The 11,406-nt window shown below is 43.2% G+C and overlaps 2 protein-coding genes across 2 annotated transcripts; both read left to right on the forward strand.

The window, feature by feature from the left end:
• Nucleotides 1-389: 389 nt before the first annotated feature.
• Nucleotides 390-6,893, forward strand: LOC147172197 (uncharacterized). The gene is made up of 3 exons (XM_086077429.1): nt 390-1,468; nt 2,849-3,819; nt 5,366-6,893. Exons 1-3 carry the CDS (start codon nt 1,048-1,050, stop codon nt 5,852-5,854), a joined length of 1,881 nt encoding a protein of 626 aa, XP_085933555.1. The 5' UTR covers nt 390-1,047; the 3' UTR covers nt 5,855-6,893.
• A 685-nt stretch (nt 6,894-7,578) lies between these two features.
• Nucleotides 7,579-11,262, forward strand: LOC147172198 (uncharacterized). The gene is made up of 3 exons (XM_086077312.1): nt 7,579-7,759; nt 7,842-8,034; nt 8,282-11,262. The coding sequence occupies exons 1-3, from the start codon at nt 7,733-7,735 to the stop codon at nt 9,523-9,525; spliced, it is 1,464 nt and encodes a 487-aa protein (XP_085933438.1). The 5' UTR covers nt 7,579-7,732; the 3' UTR covers nt 9,526-11,262.
• Nucleotides 11,263-11,406: the final 144 nt, after the last annotated feature.

Raw genomic sequence — 11,406 nt, forward strand, 5'->3', positions numbered from 1 at the left:
TTCCATTTTCAAGTCAACATAACAATGCTCAGGTTCCATGTACATATTAGTCAATGTTGTGACAGTAGAGCATTTACGGGGTTTGGAACCGGATGGTTACGGTTCGAGTCCCACTGCAGATAAAAAAAAAAAAAAGGCTACTAGTTATTGTGAAGATGCTAGTCTGCTTTCAAATTACCGTTGAGGTGCCCTTGAGCAAGGCACTTACCCCTCATTATCATAATAATCATATGTTTTAAGACGTGAATTAAGGTGCTACGCAAGTATGAAGTCTAAAACTAAAATAAAATCAGGCACAATCAGCAAATAAATAAAAGATGTAACTAGCAAAAAAGAAAGCACGCCTTAAGACGTGCAATACCATTCCGGGCAAATCGGTGCGCTATCATGTCCACGGCTACTTCCTGCCTTTGTGGCGCCTTATGTTTTCATTGCTCTCCAATTCGCCCTAAAGAGTCGAGCGTTAACTCTAATTGCGCCGTGAAAACACATCTTTTTGTCATATCCCCGGAGGATTTCTTCTTATTTTGTACTGCCTTTATACAGGGAAACTGACTATGATGACTATTCGGGTCGTGGACCGAGAGCGGACGAGAGTAGCGAGTCTTTCTGCCAGGTGAGCGGCGTGCCCAATTCAGGTGGATTCACGCCGGAATTCCAAGAATGTTTTCAACAAAGCAAATTTTTGAGAAAATGCCACGTTCGAAGGATTTAACACTTGTCTCGCTGTTTGATAGGCGCGGCTGAAGACTTTGTCAGAACAAGTATGTAGAAAACGTGCTGTAATATCCTCTTGGATGTTAAGGGCAGGCCTGGCGAGTGCCCATTAACGTCATCAAATATTAAAGACAAAGTAACATTTCAGATGAAAGAAACATTTAAGGGACTTTCAAGTTCGAACAAGTCAGTGAGTCTGCGTGGGGAGTCGTACCAGCAACCGAAGCGCATCAGCAACTGTGCCATCCATGACCACATACGAGTGAATGATTTATTTTCACGAATCGAAAACAACTGCCTGCTTTTGTGTTGCCTTCCCCGGCTCGCACAATGTCTGTACAATACACAATTGATATCCAACTGACAGAGTTGGGCTTTCCCGACGTCCTCCAGCCACAGGAAAGCCTTTCAACATCATGTGAGGACTCACAGTCACCTTGCCCCTCTCCCGCTTTGACGACCCCTGACCCACCCAGGGGAAGCCAGCTGGTAAAAGGTCAGCCATCCAAGCAGCCCATAGGCCAGCAGGTCCGCTTCTCACCTGGCCTGCAAGCATCACCAAGTCAACAGCTCCACCCATCACAAAGTGGACAGGAGGCTGGCGGTGGAGCGACCCCCCTGCAAGACGCTGGGAACAAACCGGCGGCGGCCCAACGGCAGCCGGAGGAGAGCGACTCAGATGACAGCGATGTTTCAGTGGTCTGCCAGGAAGATGAAGATGAAGATGATGACTATGAGGATGAAGACAACGGTAGGACGGGACATTGACGAGTGTGGCATGGTATGGTCTTATTGACGTGCAATATATGTTAGTTTGTTAAGTGCAGTCTATCATAAGTTTACAGTAAACCGGAATATAGTACGACACGTAAGGAAATATATTAGGTGTTTACTGTTTTGGGATCATACTTTCAAGTACAATTACAATTTAAACTATTCATGTCGGCCAGGGGTAAGCAAACGTTCCTGTCATAAGAGCCATTTAGAGCAAATAAATAAGGCCCAAGAGCTCATTAGAGCTGCACCACAACACAAAAATATGCAATTCTTTGGCATTCATTTTCTTTTCACCTTTCATCTTTAGTTTTTGTGTGTGTAATTTTTCGACATTTTATGGGTATTTTTTTTCCCTGCCTATTTTCTTAGCAAATTTCTGATATTTTTGTCAATTTTGTGGTAATTTTGAGACATTTTATAGTTACTTTTTGAATGCTTTCTTTTCTGCCTTCTTTTCTGTTCAAAAGTATATTTCTAGTACAGCAATTTTCTGCCTTTTTGTTTTTGCACATTTTAGATTATTTTGAACATTTTCTTTTCTGCCTTTTTTATTAAATTTTCTGACATTTTTACCAATTTCACAGAAATGTTATGGTAATTTTCTGGACATTTTATGCCTTTTTAATGTTTTCATTTTTTCCTGCCTATTTTGGGGGCAATTTTGTGAGTTTTTTTGGGGTAATTTTCGGGATTTCTTCTTTGTTTCTGGACATTTTATTTTTATCATCTTTTCTGCCTTTTCTGTTTGAAATAAAAAATCAGACTTTTGTGGGGGGGCAATTCCAAAAGTATTTTATGGTAATTTTCTGCCTTTCTTTTGTTTTTTGACATTTTGGGTTACTTTTTTAGCATTTTTTCTGCCTTTTTTATTATTATTTTTGACATTTTTGGCAATTTCATAGACATTTTATGGTAATTTTCTTCTTTTCGGACATTTTATTATCACTTTTTGGACGTTTTTAGGTAATTTTTTAAAAACATAAAAAATAAATTGACATTTTTTTGGAAATATTTATTCTATCATTAATTTTTTTAAATCTAAATCATAAGTTAATTTAATTTTATAAAAAAAAATACAAATAAATAATGTAAAAAAAATTACTACTTTCCACACTTTTTTTTTTTTTGAGATCCACAAGGAGCCACAGAAGGGGAACCAAAGAGCCGCAGGTTGCAGACCACCGATGCAGGCAATTGGTTGTGGCCCCATCAATTACCGTTTTTCACTAGATATATCATGGCTCTGCATTTTCTAAGTACAGAAGGTCCTCGTTTATGCCAAAATTGTCATTTTTGCTGTCACGAACAAAAGACAAACAATCTCACACCTCAACCGTCATTGCATTCTCTGCAGAGCCGGCAAATTCTGGCGACTTCATCTGCGGCGTGTGCCGTCTGCGGTTCTCGTCTGACTTCAAGCTGCAGGACCACATGAACCTGCACACGGGGGCGCGGCCGTACTGCTGCGCCGAATGCGGCAAGCGCTTCTCGCAGGTCCGCAACTATCGCGTGCACCTGCGCACGCACCGCCCCAGCAAGACAGTCCGGCCGCACTGTCGCATCTGCCTCATGTCGTTCGCCTCGCACAAATCTCTGGAGCACCACCTGTCCATTACTCACTTCGAGAATGAGTTCTACGAGTGCGACCTGTGCAAGCGCGTGTTCACCAACCTGAAGGCCTGCGAGCATCACGTGGCGTTGCACAGCTCCATGCCGGAGGTTGTCTGCGAAAAATGCGGCCGCCATTTTACCCAGGCGAAATCCCTCAAGCGCCACCAAAAGAAGGCGTGCTACCGTGTCTTTAAATGCACCGACTGCGCCGAAAGCTTCGGCAACAAGGACTCCCTCCTCAAACACAGCTTCTCGCACCTCGGCCTGTTGCCGTACACGTGCATAAGGTGCCGCTGTCACTTCCGCCTAGCCAAGCTCTACCGCCAGCACAAGTGCGAACCCGGGCGCATCCACTGCGTGGCGTGCCTGAGAGAGTTTTCGAGCCAGGGGGACTTCCTGCGACACAAGAAAGACACCGGCTGCTGGGGCAGCCGTGACGTCAAAGGGGACGAGATCCGGTGTCTGGAGTGCGGCCTCAGCTTCAGCACCAGCGAGGAGCTAAAGAAACACGCCGGGGCTCACCAGAGGGTCCTCAAATGCGCCGAGTGCGGGAAGGGGTTCCGCTCGGCCTTGTTGCTCATGTCCCACATGGGCGGCCATGCCGGCAACACTCCTTGCCTCTGTCAGAGCTGCGGACTGGGCTTTCCTCATCAGCATAACTACGACAGCCACCTGAAGACGTGCGGACAATCGCCTCAGCCTGCCAAACCTACGGTGAGTGCGGACGAGGGATTGACATTTGATGACTTTGGCTACATTTGATCATCAATTTATTGATTGTTATTTTTATGGTTGCATGACATTTGTTTCACAACATGATTAACCTAAAATCAATTATGCACAACTAATTGATTATTATGCAAAGACTAGGGCTAGTTATCAATTCTAATTTCCCTAATCGATTCGATTTCGATTCAAGTTCGATTTCCCCCCCCCCCCCCCCCCACACTTCACTTAAATCCGATATTAATTATGGAGCACCAATTCTTCTTAAATATCAAGGACGTGATAAAAATTCCACAAACATTAAAATCTGAATTACATTTTTGCGGAGGTAACTGTTAAATGATTTAGTTTTTATTAATGAAAGTAACACGTGTTATAGTCACTTAAGTGTTACACAAACATTGACATCAGTAAGGATGAGATGAAAATCCATCCATCCATCCATTTTCTGTACCGCTTGTCCTCACAAGGGTCGCGGGGTTGCTGGCGCCTATCCCAGCTGGCTTCGGGCAGTAGGCGGGGTACACCCTGTACTGGTTGCCAGCCAATCGCAGGGCACACAGAGACGAACAACCATACTCACAATCACACCTATGGACAATTTGGAGTGTCCAATTCACCTGCCATGCATGTTTTTGGAATGTGGGAGGAAACCGGAGTACCCGGAGAAAACCCACGCAAGCACGGGGAGAACATGCAAACTCCACCCAGGAAGGTCGAAGCCCGGACTTGATCTCACAACCTTTGCACTGGGAGGCGGACGTGCTAACCAGTCAGCCACCGTGCCGTGAGATGAAAATATTTTCACAATTATAATTCAATAATTGTAAATATAAATTAACCTATTCACTACCAGCCATTTTCACTGAAGCAATCCCCTTCACTCCCGGCTGTTTTACTGGATTTTGACGGATTTTGCAAGGCCTACAGAATATTGTGTTCTATTGCTATAAAAACATGCTGGCCGTTAATGTGTAATAACTAACGTTTCTTCAACCGTTCTTTGCAGTCCAGAGGCTGCATCAAATCCTTCTGTATGCTCTAGTCCAGCGTAAAAAAACATTCGATTCATAGTTTTATGAATTGATATTGGGCTCGAAAAGTAAAATTGATTCAATATTGATTTTTTATTTACCCAGCCTTAGCTAAAACCTTTCACACATCTACTTTAATACTTTGTCTTTGGTTGTATAAAGCTCAAAAACACCCATCCTGGTACTTCTCACCCCTGGTGTTCCCCAGGGTTCTATCCTAGGGCCTCTCCTGTTCAGCTTTACTTACTTTCCCTTGCCCATATTTTTTGAAAATTTTAACAAATTATTTTTTCTACACAGATGACACCCAGCACTACCAAATGAAATTTAATTGATACTTAACACACAACTCCATCAAACTCCACCTACAAACTTTAGGTTCTTCTCATTGGCAAGAAATATACAAGAGCCCAAAAAAATCGGACAATTTTTGAAGAAGGAAAAAAAACACCTTAATTTTTCATGTACGTGCTTGAATACATTTTTTGTTCCCATTTTAGACTGCCGCAAAGAAACATCCTTCATTAAAGAAGCCTCTTGAGACCATTTCCACCACAAACGATCCAACGAATGCAGCACCAACACTCCCAAAGCCGACCCATGTGCAAAACAACCCTGCTTCTTCACCTGTCACCAACTCTGCTGTTCTCCAGCTCGCGGCAGGGGACAATCCCGCCTCGGATGGCTGCTGGAAGCTCACCCTCGACAAAATGCCACCACCCGGTTCTAACCTTGTCCTGTTTGTTCCAACGAACGCGGAGGGCCTGACACTTCCACCGGGGATTGCGCAGGTTGTGCCAGAAGTCCAAAATCTAGCGGCGCTTCCCGCTCCTGCGTTGCCTCCGACCCAAGAGGCAGATTGTGAACCCATGGATTTATCCAAGGCGGCGGCATCCAGTCCAACGCCTCCTCCTGTGGTTAAAAGCGAGCGGGTGGAGTGTGAGGTGTCGGGAGAAGCGGCAGGACAAGACGATGTTATGGATCTTTAGACGTCTCCCACAATCAAAACTCAGCCTCCATCTGCTGACTCGTTTTAGGAAGTAATTCAAATGGAGGTTGACTTTTACCAAACAGATTCGTAGATGATGTTCAGTGCCCTCAGCAATACTGGTATCATTTAGGTTAGTATGATTCTTTTGATCAAAACATTCCTTTGTTTAAAAGCATAAATCCAAATTTGGAGTGTTAAATGGTACCGTTACAATTCTTGCTCAGTTTGTACAAGCACAAGGATTTCTTTTTACCTTTTTTTTTTTTATATGTGCGACGGAAATTGAAATACAGTATAAACACTGGGTTTCGTATTACAATACTTGAAATAATGTTTATTTGTGTAGCATTTAAATATATTTGTTACTTCATGCAAATTCTGCGAGTAGATTATTATAAGACATAGCGCTTTAGAGTACTGATAAACTTAATGCATGCATGTTTTATTTTGGTTGCAATACATGTGCATTATAGCAGTTCATGCAAACTTAGAATGCCTCTTTTGTACGAATGATGAGAAAGTTGTCATGGAAGGAAGTGTCGGCAGTTGGAAAGCAAATCATGTGCGGCTGCTCCTTTTCAGTAGTTAATCCACACATTGACATTAATGACTCCAGTGAGGGGTTGAGTTTTGTTTAGAACTTTAGATATTAGAATGAACTGAACAGTGTGACTGCTGTATGAGAGGTTCGTAAAAATAAAAAATAAAGGTTGAGTGAAGCGCATACATATACAAGTACATATTTTACTGAATCACAAATAAGATCATCTGTCCGTTCTATGTAGTCTCTACTCAGGAATAGTGGTTGGGATTTGCATTTTTAATGCATGTGGTATTTTGTAAGCAACATTTGTTGTTGTTGGAGGAGGAATGTCATTCAATGCCTACTGATTTCATAACTGCACAAATAAAGATTTGTGGGAAAGATTTGTTGGAAATGACATTTGACCTACTTTATACCTGCAAAGAACAGAACCTACAGCAGGGATCACCAACTTCGGTCCACGAGGGTGCCTATCCTGCAGAGATTTAGATTTCCCTCCTCCAACATAGCTGATGATCAGCTCATCAGCAGGCTCGCGCTGCAGAAGCCTGATAACGACTCTGATCATTTGAATCAGGGGCTTGGAAGGAGGGAAAAAATATCAAACATAGGCACCCTCGAGGACCCCGGAGTTGGTGACCTCTGAACTACAGGGTCAACTGTCGAAGAAATATGTGCACTCGTATACCAATAGAAGTGATTTATTGGTAACCCTTTTTCATATGTAATTTCACTACACTCAATTTTTAAAAAATATTTTTGTAACCTTCATGATTGTTCCATAAATCAACACATTTACTTTGTTTGCTCTTATTTAGTTTTTTTTTTTTTTTTTTTTTTTAAAGCATCCTGTCATTACAACAACCCTCTCTGTTTTTGAACAGCTTCTGAGTACTGAGGTAACTATGACCATAATCAGTTATGTCCACTATCAAGGTAATAATGCTCACTTTTGACTAGAGCCGTTATGTCAGTTAGGCTCGATAAAACATATTTGGATTACTTAATTATTATTACTTTTAAGTGTTACATTTACATAATATATTATTCGTTATACCTAATGTCATAATATCATCCATCCATTGTCTTGTTACAAATATATTATAATAGTATAAATAAAAAGAAAATAGATGAATAAAAACATGCGTGCTGCATTTGACTTCCGGTCACATGTCTGAAAGGCCCAGAAGTCCGCTAGCCAGCGATATTGCTCATACGAATACCATAACAAAAATAATGTTCTGTGTATTCAATTCTTCGCGTTTCTTGTACGGTAACGGTTGCCTAAAAGTAAAGTAGACGATTAGAATTCAGTCGTGTTTGTGTAAACGAATGGACAAAGACAAAGGCAGCGACACTGTAAGTCCCCCACCACCAGCATCAAAACAAGCAGCCTAGCTAGCTGGTGTCACTCATTTTACTCCGTGTTTACACCATCCAGCCAGACCACAGCAACTGGATGGAGATGCACCAATTCATCGGCGACCTCCTGATGTCGTCGGGGAACTCCGCGAAGGAGCAGCACGACGTTATGAACGTGTGGAATATGTTAGGAGGAGGGGACCTGCTCCAACAAGCCCGACCGATGCACGACAAGATCGATGCGGCGCTAAAGAAAAGCAAGGCCAGAGACGGTAAAGTGCTTTTCTCTCATGATTTATTTTTTCCATCAGTAATATGCTCATAAACGTTTCAAAAATATTGTAAGGTAAACACCGACTACGTCCGAGCCACGGGCTGCGTCGTTGTCACGTGGTACGGTTGATAGCCAATCAGGAAGCGAGTTGATACTGAGGAAGACTAATAAAAAAAATGGCGACATTTGACTTGAACAAAACAAAAATCCCAAATAAATAAATATGTGCTTGTCATGTGTACTAGATATGCGCCATGTCTGCACCTGCCCCGGCTGCCCTTTCTCCTCTCCCAGACAAGCCTCGTCCTCACTTCCACACTCAGAGGCTTCAAAAGAGCGCAGCCCCTCCTCCACAAGCACCAGCCCTCCTCTTCCACTGAGCTCACCCGACAGCTGCCCTGAACCGAGCGGCTCATCCGAGAGCAGGCCCGACCCGGAAACTCCCCCATCCCGACTGTCCTCCTTGAACCCGCTCTCCTCCATGTTCCCTTGCTCCGCGTTCTGCCACACGCACCACCACTTCCACCACCACCACTGCCCCATCAGCACATGCCTGCCGTGCCCGCAACCTCCCTTCCCCTGCCTGGCGTCTTTGCAGTCCCGCCTGCAGCAGCTCGTGCCCGAGGAGCGCGGCCGCCCGCCGACGGCCCCCTCGTCGCACCCCTGCATGCACTGCCCCGCGTCCTTCTCCAAACCCTCGCAGCTGCTGCAGCATCAGCGCGCCGAGCACGCCCAAAAGCCGTCCGGCTTCTTGTGCACGCATTGCGGTCGGACCTTCAACTCGCACAGCAACCTGCGCATCCACCTCCACGTGCACACGGGCGCCCGGCCGTACACCTGCGGCGAATGCGGCAAGGGGTTCAGCCAGTCGGGCGCTCTCAAGATCCACAGGCGGATCCACACGGGCGAGAGGCCGTACTCCTGCGGCTTTTGCGGGAGGGGCTTCCCCCACCTGGCGGGGGTCCGAGCCCATCAGAGGATCCACACGGGCGAGAAGCCTTACCGCTGCGGCCAGTGCGGGAAGTGCTTCACCCAATCTGGAGCCCTCAAGATTCACATCCGAATCCACACCGGTGAGCGGCCGTTCGTTTGCAACATCTGCGGAAAAGCCTTCTCCAACCGCTCCGGCATCCGCTTCCACAACCAAACGGTCCACGGTTTAACCCCGGAGCAATCGGGGATCACGGGGGTGCAGCTTGGGCGTCCTCGCACTTATCCGCCCGCTAATCTGAACGCGCCTCACGGCCCCGACGCTCCACCGCAGACCGGGAGTCAATCTGGATTTGCGCCGCTCGGTGGGAACGCCAGCAAGTGTCCGACAGAGGGAGAGAGCACGAGGCTGACTTACGAATGCGAGGACTGCGGTCTGCGTTTTAAAGACGCGCCTTCACGGAACACACACCAGACTGTGGCGCACTACTCTGCGGAGGAGGGGGCTCCTAAAGATGGAAGCACAAATGAGGGCGTCACCCATGACAGTGGAGAGTAAGTTTTGTTTTAAAGGTACAAAACCAAATAGTTGCCAAAAGACATTTGTTAGGAAACACAAAGTATTGCTTGACATTCCATCATAGAATATAGGTGAACCTCCAAAAAGTGGGGTTCGACTTAAAACTTGCTGGCAGGGTGCCGTATGCCCCAAAAATCAAACGAAACAAGGAATTCAAACAATGTCACACAACATCTTGTAATGCTTCTAAAGCACTTGCAGCAAAAATAATTATCTTTGTGGTATCACTTGTGCACAGCAACCGCATTACATAATGTATATTTAAAAACAAACTCAATTTAAACTCATAGGCCAAGGAAATTGTTTCGTACAAGGCAGTGATTGTTAAAGCGTGTGTGGTACTTGGGCTCCCTCTAGTGGTCCTCAAAAGAATCATCCATCCATTGTTTTTGTAGGAATTCTTAAACATGAAGTAGACACTTTATTTAACACATACAATTATTTTTAGGGGATAACGGCACTTAATTATGACACATAAAATGCTGTTCGATTACAATGTTGAGTAATACGATGAATTAAATAAACTCACAAACGTGTTTTACTCAGCAGATGCTAGCTTATATAGCATATTAGCTGGAGGACAGAGATAGTACTTGGGCTCCCTCTAGTGGTTCTCAAAAGAACCATCCATCCATTGTTTTTGTAGGAATTCTTAAACATGAAGTAGACACTTTATTTACCACATAAAATGATTTTTAGGGGATAACCACTTAATTATGGCACATTAAATGCTGTTCGATTACAATGTTGAGTAATACGATGAATTAAATAACAAAATCACACAAACGTGTTTTACCCAGCAGATGCTAGCTTATATAGCATATTAGCTGGAGGACCAGACGTAATCGCCAAACAATTGACACATTTGTATATTTCACAACTAACTCAGAGGCGTAACCATGGCACATCAGTGATTTAATTACCTAAAAAGTAAAGAAATAATAATAATTTGCTTTACAAATATTGTCTTTCTCATCTATCTGTGACGTATATAGAGCAATTAATGCAATTGTGTGCCTTAAATTTGCCTTATGTAAAATACTATATGTGCCTTTGCTCAATAAATATGGAGAAACGCCTTAAATAAATAATGCATGCCAATAAATTAACCACAAATAACCCAGCATGTGTTCTCATCACACATACTCATCTGTTAGAAAATGATTTGAAGTTGAAGTTCTGTCTCACCCCCCCCCCCCCCCCCCCTTGCACCTGCTTGATATTTAATTATGTCAAAAATGTTGATTAAAACATTGTCTGTTTTATGGTGACTTTGGAGGTTCTGCCTTGCAGAGTTAGGACCAAAAATAATAATATGGGATGAGCTCCAGTCTCATTGTTGCTCAGTACGTACAGTACGTTCACATGACGTTATTAGTTACACCAGCACAATCTACTGACATCAATGCTGTTTCTGTATTCATTTGACAACGTGTTTAATTGTTACTTGTGGTTGTAGAACGGCACTGCATCGTGTTTAAAGTGGTGTAAAACCTATTATGTATCTAAAGTTGTTGTGACCAGTGATTTGGATTTATTGATCAGTTGTGTTCACATGTAACATTTTTATATTGTGCCTTACAAGTCTCTCTTTTATTATTCCCCAAATGACACTACAATAACTGTCAATAGGCATTTTTTTGTGCAATTAGTAGTTGCGAAAAAAAAGAGGAAAACGGCTGTAAATTAACAAAATAAGCACAATTTATTTGTAATTGTTAATGTGAATCATTTATATATATATATATATATATATATATATATATATATATATATATATATATATATATATATATATATATATATATATATATATATATATATATATATATATATATATATATATATATATATCCAGTG

This window comes from Leptonotus elevatus, chromosome 6 (assembly GCF_054856555.1).
Source record: "Leptonotus elevatus isolate MCC_2025b chromosome 6, RoL_Lele_1.0, whole genome shotgun sequence".
NCBI classification, from domain to species: Eukaryota; Metazoa; Chordata; class Actinopteri; order Syngnathiformes; family Syngnathidae; genus Leptonotus; species Leptonotus elevatus.

What these genes read in the sequence shown, in the direction of transcription:
- LOC147172197 (XM_086077429.1), top strand. Translation starts at nt 1,048, where the DNA reads ATGTCTGTACAATACACAATTGATATCCAACTGACAGAGTTGGGCTTT. An exon ending in CTATGAGGATGAAGACAACG is followed by an intron (nt 1,469 to 2,848) that starts GTAGGACGGGAC and finishes CATTCTCTGCAG; the next exon opens with AGCCGGCAAATTCTGGCGAC. An exon ending in CTCAGCCTGCCAAACCTACG is followed by an intron (nt 3,820 to 5,365) that starts GTGAGTGCGGAC and finishes TTCCCATTTTAG; the next exon opens with ACTGCCGCAAAGAAACATCC.
- LOC147172198 (XM_086077312.1), top strand. Translation starts at nt 7,733, where the DNA reads ATGGACAAAGACAAAGGCAGCGACACT. An exon ending in AAGACAAAGGCAGCGACACT is followed by an intron (nt 7,760 to 7,841) that starts GTAAGTCCCCCA and finishes TACACCATCCAG; the next exon opens with CCAGACCACAGCAACTGGAT. An exon ending in GAAAAGCAAGGCCAGAGACG is followed by an intron (nt 8,035 to 8,281) that starts GTAAAGTGCTTT and finishes CATGTGTACTAG; the next exon opens with ATATGCGCCATGTCTGCACC.